Genomic DNA, 18,387 nt, shown 5'->3' with positions numbered 1-18,387 from the left:
CCTTCCCACCTCAGAGCGCTCTGGGAGTCCCGGAACCAGTCCCCTCCCCCTGCAGAAGGGGTGCCCGGGAGCCCGAGAGGCAGTTATGACAGTTGGGGAGTAGAAGGCACAGAAGACAGATATCAGCTCGACACAAAGAGGAACTTCCTGAGAACCGATAACTCTACCGACTTAAAATGAACTGGGCTGCCTTCGGAGGGTCTGAGTTCTTGGTCCCTGGAGGCATCCAGATAGAGGCGGCTTGCCCGCTGAGCAGAAGTATCACAGAATGGTATCTGGAGCCAGGGCGGAGGGAGAGGGGAGGTTGTGTGTGCTCGTCTCTCTCCTCCCAGGGAAGCCCTCTCGTGACTCAGTAGGCTTTCTCATTCATTTCTCATCTTACTCTCTGACCCCCACCCGCCCTGTGTCCGTGAGGAGAGCCGTTCATCTGTGACACAGCATCTGAGCGTGCGGTCCATGAGTGGTGCATATTCCGTATGATTGTGTGGTTGTAAATGTCTTCTCTAGACCTGCTAAATGAGAATCTCAGGCAGGAGGGTGATGTCTGCATGTCAACATGTTTTGTCGCTGATTCTTCTTATTCGTGAAATTTGAGTATCACTGGCTTAGTGACTAAGAGCACTTTACAGATTTATCTTCTGTCTCCACAACTTTCTGGGTGATCTCGGGTTGTCAGTTAAACCCTCGTCCCCCTAGGCCTTAGTTTCCCAGTCTGTAAATGGGATAATAATTAGTTCAACTTCCTGGGTGGCAGGTGGGAGGGGGGCTATTGTGAGGTTAAATCAGTAATGTGTGTAAAACACTTAGCACCATGCTAGCTGCTGTGAGAAGCATCGTATTTATAAGGGTAGATGACGACAGTCTCTCCAGTGTGGGGAATCACAGAGCCACGGATATCAGGCAGGCTTAAGCCTCCAGAGTTACCGTCGGTGCTTGTGTCAGTGCTGACTCTTGGGCCCTATTCCCGCGTTCCGGATCTGTAGGTCTGGGATTGGTATTATTATTACTCTCTGCAAGTGACTCAGACAAGTAGCAGAGTTATAATGCCCTGGGCAGTACTTCGTGCTCACACAGACCTGTGTTCAGGAACCTGCTCTCCCCTCGACAGCTGTCTGACCTTGAGCAAATGACTTGGGTTTCCCTGCCCCCATTGTTTCATCTACATCAAGACTGTGATAACCCTCACTTTGCAGGGTTAATTTGCAAGTTGATGCATTCAAAGCGTGGCATGTAGCAAAAACTCAGAAAGTTGTAGATGCACTCCAAAGTGCAGCCGCCATTCCCCGTTATTCTTTTTTTTTTTTTTTTTAATATATAAGGTTTATTCAACTTTTCTATACTAAACAACTAATTTTAAACTTTGTTACATCCAAATCTTGGATTAATGCATAAAGTGCATTTTATTTTTTTTTTATTTTTTATTTTTTTTTATAAATTTTATTGTTATATTCCCCATACAATTGCAGCCCCCCCATTCTGACCCCAATCCCTCCCCTCCCACATGGCTAGCGTTAAGCCCAGTTTGAGTTAATCAAAGTCCTTGTCTTTGTTTCACATTCAGTGTCCACTGAAGGACTGAATTTCTCTTTGGACAGATGCAAGTGCTTTCAGACTACCTTTTATTGATAAGAAAAAGCTAGGCCCGGGAGGTTGGTGTCGGTACTGAGCTGTCACATCCACGCCCTTCCTTGTGGACCCCACAGTGGGGGACATTCCAGTGCGGAGCCTCTGGGAGCTCATCTGGCACATTAGATATAAGATATTAAGTACAAATGGAAAATTTTTCACCCCCCTTCTGCTTTGCAAAGTATTTGACTTAACATTTTCTGTAGGAGGCAATTTTGGTTATTTTTACCTGCCTGATTGATGGCTGGCAACATGGAACTTTGGCTTAATTCTAGATTTCAGAGATGTTGAGTCTTAGAGGAGAGTTAACTCTTATAGCCGAGGGAGGATGGGCCCAGTGTCCTTGACCTTGGGCACCCTCCCACCCCTACCCTTCCCGCTCAGGAATCCCGGCCTGATAACAGCCCATGTGGGTCTCTCTTTGTGGCCCAGGTACCACTACTACGGCATTGCGGTGAAGGAAAGCTCCCAATACTATGATGTGATGTATTCCAAGAAAGGAGCTGCCTGGGTGAGCGAGACGGGCAAAAAAGAAGTGAGCAAACAGACAGTGGCGTATTCACCCCGGTCCAAACTCGGAACACTGCTGCCAGAGTTTCCAAACGTCAAAGATTTAAATCTGCCAGCCAGTCTGCCTGAAGAGAAGGTGACCGAGTTCAAAGGGCTACAGGGAACGGGCGGTTTCTTGGTCTCTTCCTCCCTCTCTTTCTTATACACACACACACATACATACTCTCTCTCACTCTCTCTCTCTTTCTTTCATTGCAAAATGGTAAGTATAAAAATACAAAATGAAAATCTCAGTAAAGTGTGGACTTCAGTTCCTTCTCTTGGTCAGCATTGGTCCATGGGGTGTGACAAATGTGAGCACAGTGACGTAAGTGTGTACGAGGTCCATGGAATTCCCTGCCCCATCTTGGAACTTGACAAATATAGTACTGATCTAACATTAAGTTTATCTCCCCACCTACTTACCCACCTTCTGTGATGTCACGCTGCCTCCTTTCAAGAGGGAAGGACCTCTCTCCTCTGGATCCCTTTTTAATTCTCCCACATGCTGCACAGATCATAGTCCCACAGACTGGGCAGACGCTGTCAAGTATCAGATGGTCTGGATAGTTGTGCACTTGGAGGAAATTATTTGGAATACAAATCTGGGGACTTCTCCCTGGGTCCCGCATCCCTAACACACCTCTGTTGATGCCACCCAGTGCACAGGGCGGGGTGAGGGGTGGTTTGGGGTGGTGGTGTTGAGCTTCTGCTGTCTACATATTGCAGCAGGAGCCAGAGATGCAGCTGTAATGGGAGAAGAGACATCTGTTTGTCCAGCAAGCTAGGTTTATATGGAGCACATGTCTGTGTTCTGAAACAAGAAGTATATAAAGCATGCTTTAATTCCATGAACTAGATAAATCTCTTTTTTTTTTTAAATCAACAGACAAGTGTCCTATACCATGGCTTTAAAATTCTCATATTCCTGGAGCTGGAAATGAAATTCTTTTGCTAACGCAGATTCCAGAGAATTTCCAGATGTCTTTTTTTATTTTGGCAAAAAGACCTCTTCTCATAAATATGCACAGGGTTTTTACTTTTCAGTATCTTAGCTGATGAGGAGAATTTAATTCAGTAAACCCTACCAACCTCTGCTATGCACTAGGCACTGTTCCAAATGTGGGAAACACAAGGAAGAATGAGATGCCATTTTTACTGTCCCAGAGCTCACAGTCTCAGGGGGTGGAGACTAGAGGCAGACAGAGAAACTGAGACACTCTCTGAGCCTGAGTAGGAGATGCACTCAGGTGTGCTGGGAGCTCGGAGGAGGGGGCTGAGAGCCAGGGGACACCACCTGCTTTGGAGGAGTCTCATTTGTGACTTACGGGACTAGTGTTAGTCAATTTCACCCCCACACCAGGGCCAAAGCAACTTGACAATTGAATTTCCAAGGGCACGGTGATATGTATTAATATATGCCTTTGTTGTCGATTCTCCCTACCACAGGTTTCTACCTTTATTATGATGTACAGAACACACTGTCAAAGAATACTGGACACTGTAATAAGAGCCAACTTTGATGAGGTAGGTCACCAAGTATTGAGCTGTGAAGACTCTGTATGGAAATATCATAATACACTGGCTCCTATTTCATGAGCTCCTGGCCTGTGCCAGCCCTTCTGGAAATCCTTTATTCCTCTCTGTGAGCCTAGGAAGCAGACACCACTATTATCCCCATTTTACAGACCTTACGTGTGAACAGTCGTGGGTGTGGCCTTTTCCTTGGTCTAACTGGTCAACCACATCCTGTCCAATTGGCTGACTAGGAAGACAACTCTGCCAGGTTACCTATCCCCCTGGGATTACTATATCAGAGACACCAGAGGAAAGCTAGCCCACAGTTTGGTTTTAATCTTTCCTAAAACTCAGCACATTTGGTGCTGTTTCCCTTCCAGTCTCAAGGTGTGAGCCATGTATCTAGCAAATCCTATTAGTTGGGCCATCTTGGAAGGTAGACAATGGAAGTCCATTTTGTTTTTATTTTAAAATGTTACAGTTTAAGAATGGAGAGGAGAAATAAAAGATTAAAGCACCACTTACATAACCAGAGAGACAATAAAATCTTGCCTAAAATGCCATCTGAAAGAGTATTTTGGTATGGCAAAAGACCACAGTGTCACCCCAGAAACCTGAGGCTTTTTTCTGTTTAAAGAAAATGCCTTGCAGGCAAAAAACCACCATGGGGCTGGGTGTGGACATTCAATTTGAGGGAAGATAATGCAGGCTCTCAAAGGGCTATAAAAACTAATAGTTAACTAGTGGAAGAAATCCCAGAGATTGCCTTTGTGTGTGTTTTACTGTGTGTGTGTGTGTGTGTGTGTGTGTGTGTATCAGTCACTGGAGGGGAAGGCGTGCAGGGCACCCTACTCCTCTGCATTGTCTACCTCCCCGGCCGAGTGTCCCAGCAGCCAGTGTGTTGGCTCCTGCACGCGTGTGTCACTGCACGCAGTCCCCGCGCGGCGCTGGCATGGGCTCGCAGCCACAGGCCTGGCAGGGAGAGCGGCATGCTGGTAGATGACTCTCCTTCTCCTTGACTTTTCTTTATTTGATTAAAAAAACAAAAAAACTCCCAAATTCCTTGGGCAACCATTTAAGTGTGTGTGTTTTTTTTTTTTTTTAAAGAAAAAAAATAGTGTTGTCTGCTGTGTCTTACATCCCAAAGGTCACTGAGATGGGGGCAAAGAGTGATTCATGATTGGTTAAGGCAACTGGTTTCTGGAACAAACAACCCCTGAATCTTAAAGTGTTAGAAATGCATTTGTCACGTGTGTCACCGTCCCTTGGGGAACGTTCTTGGTTGGCAGGCTGGTTGCTGCTGGTTCTCCCTCCTTCCCTTACCTTCTTGCTCAAGGAACTGATGCTATTGGGTATGAAATGGTCTGCGATGCTGAGGATAGATCAAAACTGGAAAACACGCCCTCTACAAAGCTAATCAGGGCTCCCCGTGCCTCCTGAACAGCCCTGAAACAGGCTTGCCTGCTAAAGACTGATTTTCCACAGATTTGTTTTAACCTACACAGTGCTGATTTTTTTCCAGAATTTCTGCTAGAAACTGACTGTTCATTTAAAAAAAAAAAAAAAAAAAGAGTAGGTACGGCTGAATGCAAGGCGAGCTCAGAAAAGACAAGTGTGTTTAGAATCTACCAAATCTTAGGAATCAGCTGGGTAGAGCCTCTCACTTAGGGCTGGAAGGACAGACAGGGAAGTCCAGGAACTTGCCTGAGGCCAGTTTTCAAGGGCCAGCTAGGGTCAGGGGACAGTGGAAGGTCTTCTGGGGGACATGTACCTTGTCCAACAGCCATGGTGTCTTCAGGCCCAGGTCACACCGGTAGCCACCACAGGCGTCCCGAGGACAGAGCACATGGTGTTCCTGGCTGGGTGACGTCCTGAGAGGCAAGGGTGTCTCACATCTCTAGGGCAATACGCTGACTTCTTGGTCCTGGTAGTGTCCCTAGGATAGAACAACAGCCACTGACCTTCAATGAGCATCTGCCATGAGCCAAGCGCTGTAGTAAATACGTTTTAGGAATCTTTGCCAAAACCTATGTAGCAAATGCTACTTTTAGCCCCATCTCACAGGTGAGGAAACTCACCCAGCCCTGCTCTCTGTCTGACCTCCAACTCTCACGGTGAAAGGAGGAGGGCCTCAAGATGTTCTGTGCTTTGGACATCCACTTGCTGTTTGTTGGTCAGTGGTCCAGCCCGAGTTCTCCCGTATCACATCAGCAGGTGGGACTCTGTTGTTGAGCACCTGCCTCACTCTGTTCCATGCCAGTGGCTGGGGTGGCAGCGCCACAGAGCTTCCCCCCTAGACACTGCCAATCTGGCATCCCAAGATAGCGGCATCTGGCCAGAGCTCTTTGGCAAGATGGCGGGACCTGGATTGAAGGGGCCTTTGCCCTTTATCCAGCTCTTAGTGTACAAGTTTGAGTCAGGAGATTTGTTTGTGGTTCCTATTCACCTTCCTTCCAGACATATTCCTCTTACCGGCAATTCCACATGATTCCCTTCTTTCCTAGAACAGCCTAGGCCCCGGAGCACCAACAGGCCCAAAGAATAGCAAGTAAAGTGCTTTGAGCTTTAAAACAAACAAAACAAACCTTTCCCAGACCATAGTAAGCCTCAAGGCCAAATAGGTCAACAGGCAGCCCTGAGTTGGAGGCAGAGGAGCCCCTAGGCCGCTAGGCGACAGGGTTCTCCTCCCAGCAGCACCGAGGGGCGGGGTAAGACTTGGGACAAGAGGCCCTTCCAGGGTCTACTTGGCCACACCAGGCTGGGGCAGCCGCTGCCGCTGCAGGGGGAGGAAATGACAGTAGGGCACACTTGGGTTGGCCTTGGCAGAGCCCAGGACTCCATTGGGAGGACCCCATGTAACCTCGTGGCTGTTCTCTCTGTGGGTCAATACAGGTTCAAAGTTTCCTTCTGCACTTTTGGCAAGGAATGCCGCCCCACATGCTGCCTGTGCTGGGCTCCTCTGCCGTGGTCAACATCGTGGGTGTGTGTGACTCCATCCTCTACAAAGCTATCTCCGGGGTGCTGATGCCCACCGTGCTGCAGGCGCTGCCCGACAGGTGGGACCTGGGGCTGGGTTACTGCTCTCTCTCTCTCGCTCTCTCTCTCTCTCTCTCCCCCGTCTCAGAATTTTTATTTTTTAATGTGTTTTTTATTGAAGTGACATTGGTTTATAACACTGTACATGATTCGGAGATGGGAAACATAATCACTCGCTTTTGGGCCCTCCCTCGTAAAGACCATTCGTATTGGACTTTTAAAAGTTATTTGGCACCATTTGCATGGTTCAGAATTAAATATGGTATCAGTGTCAAGTGTCCCTCCACTCTTGTCCCCCAGACGCCCTGGTTTCTTCCCAGAGCACCAGATATAATCGTTTTCTTGGGGGCCCATCCAGATCTGCTATGCACAGGTAACTAAAGCATATTATATATGTTTTCTCCTTTTGACTGAAATGGTGACTCACTGTATTCTCTGTTCTGGATTAGAAAAAAAAGTGATGTTGAACAGTTCCCCTGCCCCTCTGTCTGCACTCCCCGCCATTCTGCGTGCTGCTGTTTCCCTGGGGAGTGGGCCACGTAGAGCACAACCCAGGACTCCCCTTCCTTCTGGCTTCCAGTGGGATCAGCCAAATGGAGGGTGTGGGGCATGGCCAGGAGGGAGCTCGCAGGGAGGGAAGAAGTGAGAAGAGTGAGGCTGGGAGGTTGACTCTCTGCCTTCCTCCCTGTGAGGTCACCTTCAGCTGGCCTTGTACCTCCACCAGGCTCACCCCCCTCCCACGAAGCCTCTCTCCTTCCAGGTTGTCCTTTGGGCACAGTGGGGTGAGAATCCAACTGCCCAACCCCAGGTTGCAGCACGTGTCGGGTGCCACGTGTTGGTCCACACTTTTACGATGTGTCCCTAATAAACTCTCCTGCCTCGAGCAGCATGGGAACTGTTACAGAGAGTACCCACAGAGAGCCCTCTGTTTGCTTTTGTACACCTGCATACTGCTCCACTGTATTGACTTTAATCCACTGTCTTGCTGTTTCCAGTCTTGATCCACTACAAACAAGGCTGTTTGAGGACATTCTTGTTCATGGTGGAGAGCACTGCATTCTTTTCCTAGGACTGACTGGCTTAAAACAACCGAAATTTATTCTTCTAGAGTTGTTGAGACCAGACATCTGAAATCAAGGTGTTGGCAGGGTTGGTTTCTTCCAGAGACTTGGTGGGAGGGTCTGTTTTATGCCAGTCTCCCAGCTTCCGGTGGCTGCCAGCAGGCCTTGGTGGTGTGAGCTTGTAGATATACATCGCTCTGGTCTCTGCCTCCATGCTTATAAGATTTGCAGTCTGGGTGGCTCTGTCTCTTGTAAGGACACTCGCCATTGCACTGAAGGCCCACGCAGCTAACCCAAGATCTTAGCTCAGGTTCCTTAATTGCATCTGCAAAGGCCTTTTTCCTAGACAAAGCCACCTCCGTGTTCCCAGGTGGACATGTCTTAAGGCATCATTCATCCTACCACATGGAGTATCTGTGCAGGATAAACGCCTAGAGGGCTTCATTCCTGGTTCGGAGGATAAGTGACAAACTTTTCCCAGTGAAGTTTTTTTAAAGTTCCATTTATCTTATTAATCAAATTGACTATGCCTTTGAGTAATTTGTACTTCTGTTCCCATAAATTCTAATCCTTTGACTTTTTCTATTTGGTGGTTGATGTTTTCCTTCTTGATTTGTGGGAGCTCTTATTTATTAAGGGTATTAATCATTTATTGGTGATAAGAGTTGCAATTATTTTTTTATTTGGTGGTTCTTTTTGTTTTTGATGTACAGAAATGTATTTATGGAGTTGAAATTATCAGCCCTTGATTTTATGCCTTCTGGATTTGTATCATAGTTTTTAAGCCTTCTCTAATCCAATTATACTTCCTCAGGGTTTAGCCCTCTATCTTTATGGTTTAATTTTGAACTTTGAATTTTTGCTCATTTGGAATGGCTTCTTTTCCCCCCACCCAGCCACTGACCTGTTGTCCCAATACCATATGTTAATTATTCCATGTTTTCATCACAGATTTCAGATGTCCCCTTTTTTTATTTAGTAGGTCCTATATGTATTGGGGCTGTTTCAACATATGCCATTGATAGTTCTGCATCCTCATAGTCCAGGGTCACCCTGTTTTAAGTTTGTGCTTTTAAATGTAGTTTAACATATTTGGTAGGGCTAACTCCTCATCCTTGCTTTCCTCTTTTAGGATTTCCCTGTGGTCTCTTAGTTTTCTACATCAACTGTGTTAGTGCAGGTTGGTTTGTCATTTTAATAAGTGACATGGCCTCTGAAGGTGCAGCAGTGTCATCCCCAGACACCGCAGCCAGGTGACAGCTGTGAGCCCAGGCTTTGGGGCCAGAGAGGTCTGGGCGTGGGGCGTGGCTCTCCCATTTACATGCTGCACCTCCTTGGACAAATAACTTCTCTGAGCCTCTGATTCTCACCTCTCTGCTGAGACTAACAACAGGGTTGATGTGAGGATTAAATGAGGAAACACGTATGAAGTGTTTAGAGTTTGGCCCACTGCATGCAGTGACAGGTAGCTGCCCTTTCCCTGCTGCTGCTGCTGTTTCAGTGCCACTGCTGGAGGTCATGAGGAGGCTGCAAGTGAGGAGTTAAGGCGCAGAAGGGCTGGAGCTGGAGCTCTGAATATGGGCATCTTGCACACAAAGTGGGGGAGAAACTGTCGCCAGCAGAGTGGGGTGGGCCTGGGAATGCCTGCCTGGGGAGGCAGTAGCCAGGGATGGGTCAGCTGGGCGCACAGTAGTGAAGACAAGAGTGTCTGATAAGGGGGTGTCAGTGAGCGTCACCGGCCAGATGCATCTCCCACACTGGGGGTTCCTGAGGCCAGCTCCCCACCTGCTCCTTCCACACCAGGGCTCAACAGCCTGGATGTTTACCTTACTCCCAACAGACCGGCAGCCTTAAGTCCCAAAATAGAATCCTTTCCGGGCTGAATCTCTGCTTTTCTTCAGCCTCATAAAAATCAAAAAATTACACTAAATGAAAGACTCTGTCCACAGTCCTGCTGTTGACCCTCTGCTCCAAAGGCTGCTCCCCCAGTTCATCTGCAAGTAATGCCTCCAGGCCATGTGTCAGGCGAGCACAGCAGGCTGCTCCCTGGTCGCCCAGCAGCCCTGAGGCAGGTCTCTAACTTATGACTCCTGCCAAGAGCAGTAAGGTGCTCCGAGAAATCTTCTCACTTAGAAGTTGGACTCAGTGTGCAACTAGCTGGTAACTGTTTTTTGAACTTTGCTGTATATACATGCAGTCATTTTGGTGCAATCAGTAGTTTTTTGACATTTATTAAGCACCTGATAGAAAGTAGGGAGTGTACTTTGAAGCAGGCAATGCAATAGAAGAACCAGGTCTGAAGGGGAAATGAGGAATTTTGTTTGGACATTTTGCATTTGAAGTGCTTTTGGGACCACTCAGTGGACTTGCCTCTGTATGCATCTGGCCTGGCGTTCAAAAGACCTCTGTGCCAGAGATCTAACAGTGAGCGCAGAGGGTCAAGTTGTCGGCCTGGGCACCCTCCAGGGAAGGCACACAGTGTGCTAAGAGGGCCCAGGGCTGAACTAGGAAGAACTAGCAAACTAGGCAATGGGGGGTCGTGGCGGCTGTGTTTCCTGACAGGGACAGCTCTTTGAAAGTGTATGTCTGTGGAGTGGAAGGAAGCTGGTGGTAGCTTGAGGAGACAGGGAGGAAATGAGGCTTCTCTTTAAAGTGAGACATTTTGGATTGCATTAAATGATGAGGGGAGTGATCCAGGAGAGAGGAAAATTTGTGCCGGAGAAGGGGTGTCTGTATGGTAATCTCTCGAGGCGGTGAGGGTGAGGAGGAGGTGAGTCTTGGGGCAAGGGCGGGATGACTCCTTGATTCTATTAGGAAGGGGGTGGGAGAGGGGCAGAGCATGTCGGGAGTGGAGAGTCGAGGGCACCCTGAAGCAGGCCAGGCCAGGCGTTGGTGGCAGGCAAGGACGATGTGGATGGCCAGCGTGGAGAGAGCTCTCTGTGGCCAGCATGACCCAGAAGGACATCAGGGAGGAAGCCGGATCTGGGGCTAAGAGTAGTGATTTTGATGGTGAGAGCTTGAAAACAGCGTTCAATGTTCTCTCAACTCCAAACTTCTGTCTCATGTTGCAACCTACTACCCCCTCAACTCTTAACCCCTCTAGCCCCTCCTACCTCCTGTCCCAAAATGGTCCTTAATTTTCTGGATGTGTTTCAAGGTCCACGTCAGGGTTGCCTGCCAGTTTAAAAACACCCCGTTGCTTCCCAGTTCCCACCAGTGGCACGCTGTTTGGGAAGCCTGGTCCAGGCTGGGCGGGCAGCAGGGCGTGTGCTGCTGATGGGGCTCCTGCTCCTCTTGGGGGCCTCCACAGGAGTGGGCATCATGAGGAGAGGCCATTGCAAAATGACTGTCTCAGGCCTACAGCCCGCTGTCTTCACCCATCACACCAGGCTCTTCAGAAACACCAAGGATGGCGTTTTACTCGCAGGAAGAGTTCCAGAGGCCGCCAAGCCTCCCAGCGGCCTTCTCCCCACATGAGTGTCTGTGGCTTCTCCCTGGTGGAGCGGCGCTGGCACCGGGCACATTCTGTGGGTGCCCTTCTCAGCCCCGTCAGCTCTCCACAGGGCGGGGGCTGCCGGCCTGCTCTCCGAGGCTGCTGCCGTGCATGGCGCCCAGACCCGATTAGGGAAAATAAAACCCACAGGGCTCTGTAGAGAGGCTGGGGCAGCACAGAGGCACTTAAGACTATTTCTTTTTCTAGCCTAACTCAGGTGATCAGGAAGTTTGCCAAGCAGCTGGACGAGTGGCTTAAAGTGGCTCTCCATGACCTCCCAGAAAATCTGCGAAACATCAAGTTTGAATGTAAGTACCGAGCTTGGGAGCAGGGAGGGAGGACGTTTCAGTGCCAAACATTTCACAAAGGTTGTTAGTATAATAATAATAATCATAGTTGCCCTTTACTCTTGGCCTAAGCATTTACGTGCATTAACTCACTTATGATCACAAAGTGTTTATTTTGAGCGACACCCCTCCTTTCATAGGGAGGTGGTGCTCAGTGGGGCCAGGAGGTGCCCCTAGGTCCCCCAGGTGCATCAGCGCCATTCTCCGTTTCTCACTGAATTCCGATGTCGCCCTGTGTTGTAGGAAATAGTACCCCTATTCTACAGACTAGGCTCCGAGAGGAAAGACACATCCCCAGAGCCTCACAAGCCGGCAGCTGGTGACTCAGGCCTCCCTGACCCAAAACTCAGGTGTCCCAGGGGCTCCTGGCTGGTAATAGGAGAAGACAGGAAATTTCAGGCCTTTAGGTATTTAACTCTCTGCCTGATTAGAAAGCCAAATTAATATTTCTCATCAGGGGATTGGGACAGTGAATCTTGCTCCTCTGAGCATCTCCACGCATGCCCTGCTACCCCCCCCCCCCTTTGGTCTTGCCTGAGAATCCTGGTCCTGTTTCTCTGTTTGGGTGTGTCCGGGCTGGTGGGGAGACTCACGAGCTGTTAGACAGAGATGAAATGATTTTAGGCCAAACAGAGCTTTAAGGTATATGTCTTTAAAGCCCCACTGGAAGACAGCTTGCCACTGGTGCCCGACATACGTGCCAGTGAGGAAAATGAAGGAGATCAAATTACCTTCTCTCCACAGGCAAAGGGAGCCCTTTCAGACGTGCTTTGAGGCCGCCTGCCGTGCCCATCACCTATTGATAAAGCCTGCTTTATTTCACGGAGCTCAGTTCTTTTCTTTTCAGTAGCACTAAATTCCACATCACAAAGTTAAAGAAAAAGTAATTAAGGAGAGGGATTAACGATTGATCAGCCTGGAAAATTAGAAGTTCATCTGTCCCCCCAGCCCGCCCCCTCCCCTGCTCTTCCACCCCACACCCTAGTTTTTCAAACCCAGCTGGCTCCGAGTACAAATTAGAATAATCCCAGGGAAATGTCTGTTTCTTGACCAGTTCAGAAATTAATGAGAAGAATGCGCCGCTCCCGTTTTGGTTGTGCCGACAGAACAAAGCCCATGAAAGTGGGCAGCGGGGAGGTTTGTCGGACCTTCTGCCTGTGGGTGCCTGGAGGAAGCCTCTCCTCCCGGGGGGGCCAGGGGGCGACCCAGGGATGAGAGGAAACACACACCTCTCCTGTTGACTCTGGAATGGAGACCTCGGGCAGGCACGTGGCAGTCTGCTTCGAAATCCACAGCTACAAGATCACCCCGGTGCTAATTATCAGTCTGTTATGCCCACATGGGGATCACGCTCACCCAAACATGCAATCACCTGATAAACATGACAGATTGTGGCTGCAAAGCCAGATCCAGGGGCAGGAGCATTCCCCCCCCCCCCCCCCCGCCCCTCCACACCCCGCACCGCACCGCTCAGGGGCAATCATGGTTCTCTGTGAGATCTAGTACTTCTTAAAGGGCCTCCTGCAAACCTTCCACTTGATTCCTGCAATTATTTATGGGGAGAAGTGATTGAGCTTGCAATTAGCCAAATGAAAGACAAGTAAATAATTGCTCTTATTCACGGTTGATTGGCGACACAAGTTCTCACACCTGCCAGCGTGGCGCGCGACTGACTTTGAAATATGTACCCCAAGTATGGCCATTAGGAGATAGTTGTCAAGACTGAATGTGGGAACAAAGAATCAAATGCAGGGTTTCGCTGGTGGGTGCATGAAAGTGCAGGCAAACAAGGACGATGGTTTCTGCAAACCAGGAAAATCCAGGGTCAGCCCAAAAAGCATGCAGATATTTCAAACTGACTCTTTTCTTCTTGCAGTGTCGAGAAGGTTTTCCCAAATCCTGAGACGGCAAACGTCACTAAATCACCTGTGCCAGGTAGCTGTCCTGAGTTACGTGTTCTAACTGCTGTTAAATCCGTGCAAGTAAGGGGCAAATCCCCACAGACAACTCCCTAGGTAGGGCTGTGGCGACGTAACAGCAACTTCTCACTGTTATCTTTAATTTCTGCAGGTGAGGAATGAAAACGGTGTTTACCTTTTTTTACTCAGTCATTTCAGCTTCAACACACAAATTAATTTCTAAACTCGGTTGCCCCTAACTGTTTAGATATGTTCCAGCTCCATAATTTCGTGTTTCCCTCAGGTAGATCAGGGCTTCTCAGCCACTGCTGGCATTCTGGATAATTTCTTGCCGTGGGGAGTTGTCCTACTGTCTCCACACCTCGCCAGGGGACGCACAGTCACCCTGCTGGTGACTCACTGAGACCCCGTGATTCACGTGGAGAAGGAGGGTCGTTTGTTTGTTGCCTGTGTGTCGTCCAAAAGAGTTCAAAGCCACATAGTATACTAAAAATTTATTCAATTTTGTGTATCTTTAAAGATTTGTGTTGTTTTTAGCACAACAGTGACCTATGTTTGCTATAAAACAAATTCAAGCATAACGGATGTGAAGTGCAGAGTAAAAAGCAGAATATCCCACTGTAACTCCACAGCTGTAATCTGATGGCATAAACCATCTCATTTCTATCAATTTCGCACGTTCAGGAAGGGGAAGAAGGAAGCGGCAAGGCAGCCCATTGACATTCGCCAAAATCCCCACAGTCTTCACACAGAAGGGGCAAGCTGATGGTCACGAGTCAGATCTGATCCTCAGACGGGTGGGGTTACTTTTATTTGCATATGTGTTCGAAAAATACTTTCACTTGGTCACTAACCTTTAACAGTGGAGATGACAGCTGAGCATCCAGAACAACATTGCCCAGGGCAGCTGGCAACTGGATGGGCTCACCGTCCCCTCCAGCAGCCACTGTCCTCCCTGCCCCTCCTGTATGCCACCTGCTGGCTTCCTCTAGGTGTTTGGATTTGCAGCCTCTCCCTAATGCCCTTGCTGCTGTTTCTGGGTCGTTGGTGCTGCCTATTCAAGGTTGAGTGGGAGGGAGCGGATTGCAGTTAGTGTCCTGAGGGAAGACTCCAGTCCGGGAACAGCATAAGCTACACCTACACACCTCCGCCTTCCTGTCCTGACCCGGCATAAATGGCGCGGGGCGATGTGGGGATCAGCTGAAAGCCTTCCGCACCCTGCAGGCTGGCACAGAGACCACCCCTGGGCATTGTTTGGGAATGGAGCAGAGCCTGGCAGCTTGATGGGATTTAGGGGGAGAAGGAATATTGGCAAATCAAAGGAGCGTTGCCATCTATCCAGGGTACCTGCCTTCTGCTGCTTTCAGCTCTCACTGCGTTGCTTAACTCTGGGACACCTGCGAGAAATGAGTCAGGCAGTTTGGTCATTGTGAGTGTGTCACAGTGTGAACTTAGACACACCTAGATTGGATGGCATCCTACACACCTACGCACTCCATAGAGACCGCTGTTGAATGTGAGGTGGTTAGTCATTGACCAAAATGCCGCATATACACAATGCTTGTGTTATCTGTAATTTCCTGCGCTTGAAAGAGCTGGTCTTGAGTCTTACCAGAGAACTAGACAGGGTTTTGGTGCCTCCCTCTGGAGCCAAGACCCTTTAGGAAAATCTTCTCCCCTTTTATACACATGCAGGTAAAAACATCCATGTGTGTCTGCAACCACACGTACACACACACTCTACTAAATCTTAAGGTGTAGTTTCCATCAGTAGTAGTAGTTATTCATATTAGCTTTAATCATTATAGTTACATTTAAAAGAAGTTAAACGACAAACTGCTTCAAATGCATTTATGTGAAAAATACACGTTGTCAGATTTCTGGGATTGAATGGGCCACAGTTCCAGGAATGGTAGGAAGCTTTCTAGATCTGTGCTCTTGGCTTTTTGGGTGCTAGAGACACAGGGGTTATGAAGCACAAAGCTCCCGTCAGAAGGCCGACAGTCCTTTGGGCTTCGCCCCACCGTCCCTCGGGGTCAGGACCAAAGGGCCTGGGCAAAGCAGGTTTCCTTCGTCTGACCGAGGCCACCTGGGGGTAGCTTCTTATAGAGAGAGATGCGAGGAGAGGGACACAGAGAGATAGTGGACGTAGCTCCTGAGATATGGCTCACCTGCTGATCTCCAGAACACGTTTTCCTGAATTTCAAAGTAGTTTGCAAGCTATCAGAAGCAGATTTGTCAAAAAGACCTAAAAGGAGACAAAGTGAAGGGACTTGAACCTGACCTCCCATGAACTAACGCGCTTGCTGGGTTGGTTTGCAGGCGTCACGGACAGTGATCCACAGCGCAGACATCACATTTCAAATGCTGGAAGACTGGAGGAACGTGGACCTCAACAGCATCACCAAGCAGACCCTCTACACCATGGAAGACTCCCGCGACGAGCACCGGAAACTCATCATCCAGTGTAAGACGTCCCACCAGGGATGGTGTCTTTTCTGTTTGTTTGTTTTTTTCCAAAAAAGTATCTTGGTAAATATTTAAGTGGCATTCCCACACTGTCCTTCCACCTAGGATCCTGCCCCTCTAATTGTTCCTGTTAAAGGGATTGGCCTGGATGGGAGGGCTAATTGATTTAAGAAGACGTGTGTCAACAGTGCTGCGGAAAAAGGGTTCTGGTGCAGCTGGGCAGCACACCCCCTCATGCAAGGGCCGCACACGTGACCCTCGGTGCCAGGGCAGGTTCCCCAGGTGGCATAAAGAAAGATGAGCATCAAAGCTTGTTGCCTGTCTCCTTGCATGTCATCCTGGTGTCAGCTGGACACCTACCTATGTTTCAGTAGCGAATCCCAGGCCCCAGCCCTCCTCTGGCAGGTGAACCTTTCAATCACCTGCGATGTTTGAGAAGGGGGAGCATGCTGAGTTACCTCTGTGGGCAAAGACAGCAGGAATACTGCTCCAGATATTAGCCTGATGGGGACAGGTTCTTTGCTCCTAGTAGGAGAGCACGGGAGAGACCAGAGAACACTACCATTGTTAGCACATCTCTGTTGTTCCTCGGTCGCCTGTGCCATCTGCTACCCACGGCTGCCCACAGCTTGGGTCCCTGAATCAGGGTCTGCAGTCCACTCCCTTACTTGCTCTGCCATTTCCTAGCTGTAAAAACTTTGGAAAGTTACTCATTTTGTTACAGGGCGGCCCCGATACAAAACGGGTTGCATGACTGTGGGTCCTCACCTGCGCGCTTAAAGGGACTTATTAATACTCCACTGCAGGCACACACAAAAGGTTAATAAAAGGTTTATTTACAAGGGAAGGGCAAATGAGGAAATGTATAACTCAGGGAGGAAAGTGGGAGATAAAGTCATAAATGCGTCCTACCCGATACGCCAATCTGGAATCCCAAATGGCACGCTGAGAGCTGGCCACGAGCCAGGAGCCGTGAAGCCTGGAGGCGAGCGAGGGAGAGAGACCCCAAGGCCCACGTGTCTGGTTTTTATACCAAACCTGGCTGCTTAACTCCACCCCAGGTCCCAGCACCCTTCCCTTTGGTGGTGATGGGATTTGTCTTTCCCAATGTCTCGATGGCTTTGGTTTAGAGTCGAGGTGGAGTCCACAAAGCCTGTACGGAATTAGCTCAGGACATCCTTTCCCCCTAACAAATTCTCAGTGCCTCAGTTTCCTCATTTGTAAAATGGGGGGTGGTGGTAATAATAGGATCTACCTCCTTAGGTTGTTCATATATTCATTCAACATTTGAACAGTGACATGTACCATGCACTGTTCTAGGTGCTGGGGCAAAACAGTGGGTAAGACTCTGTGCAAGGTTAGCAAGTGTCCTGGCCTCATGACATTCACACTTTGGGATTGTCCAAGGTCAAACAAGCATGGGCATGTACAGCACTTAAATGAGTGCCTGGCCTGTTAGCACTTTTATTGCCACCACCACCACCATCATCACTAGATGGGAGCTCAGATGTGCAGATGGTGTTACAGAGTGAGAAACACCAAAAGGATATTCAGCGACCTGGGTTCCAGTCCTTACTCTAACTCACCCTCTGGCTTCGAGAGGATCACTTAATGTCAGTAAGACACAGCTTTCTTGTCTATAAAATGAGGCAAGTCAGCTCTACAGAGTTATGACTTTCTGGTCCCATAAGCCAGCCTTTCAGAGCAGTCCCCCACTGCCAAATAAAATAGGACAAATTGGCCAGTCCTGTAAAATGGGAGGACAATAATGGCTCCGACAAACAAAAACAACAGGAATGGATGGGCCTGGACTCATGGTTTGACTTTCTCAGCTTCATATGCAGAACAACACACACACACACAGCAGTGAAAAGAGGACTTTCAAACTGGGAATCATCACACAAAAAGTAATGAAAAGAGGTGCTTCAAACTGGAAGTCGCCACAGCGATGTTCTTCCTGTTGTCCACAGCGTCTGGCTGATTACAGAGCACATCCAGATGCGGCTATTTGGCTTGTGTAAAGCTGTTTGATTATCCTCCTCCTACTAATGCAGAAAGTGACGGGTGTGGGATAATTTCCTTTCTTCCTTAAATATTTTTTAAGCATCTACTACATGTCAAGCACTGAGAACTACTTGCCTAATACAGTTGTGGCTCGGAAATATCTGATTTATCAGATGTGCCCTATCACAGGACACAGAGCCAAAGAGCAAGACTTGGCGGCAGCAAGGAGGGACTGGGTACCCGCTACGCCGTCCCAGGTAGCACTGCAGCCAATACAGACACCAGGCAAAGGACCAGCAGGGGGTTGACGCACACACATAAAGTGTATTCCTGCTGTCTTTGCCCTCAGAGATATGACTATATGG

General features: G+C 48.7%; 1 protein-coding gene across 2 annotated transcripts in view; it reads left to right on the top strand.

Annotated features, from left to right (window-relative positions):
* Nucleotides 1-18,387, top strand: part of RFX4 (regulatory factor X4) — a gene marked incomplete at both ends in the record, with an annotated part of 108,838 nt that overhangs the window by 59,462 nt on the left and 30,989 nt on the right. The window contains 7 exons of one of the 2 annotated variants that reach the window (XM_084255784.1): nt 6-271; nt 2,059-2,272; nt 3,625-3,702; nt 6,586-6,749; nt 11,491-11,591; nt 13,507-13,565; nt 15,872-16,016. In XM_084255784.1, the coding sequence (XP_084111910.1) occupies nt 177-271; nt 2,059-2,272; nt 3,625-3,702; nt 6,586-6,749; nt 11,491-11,591; nt 13,507-13,565; nt 15,872-16,016 (856 nt within the window). Of the gene's footprint in view, nt 1-5; nt 272-2,058; nt 2,273-3,624; nt 3,703-6,585; nt 6,750-11,490; nt 11,592-13,506; nt 13,566-15,871; nt 16,017-18,387 lie in introns of those variants that run through there. The other variant, XM_084255783.1, reaches the window with a different exon arrangement.

The sequence above is a fragment of the Talpa europaea genome, assembly GCF_964194135.1.
Source record: "Talpa europaea genome assembly, chromosome: 15".
Taxonomy (NCBI): domain Eukaryota; kingdom Metazoa; phylum Chordata; class Mammalia; order Eulipotyphla; family Talpidae; genus Talpa; species Talpa europaea.
The sequence above is the reverse complement of the archived record's forward strand: the minus strand, read 5'-3'. Positions and strand labels throughout refer to the sequence as shown.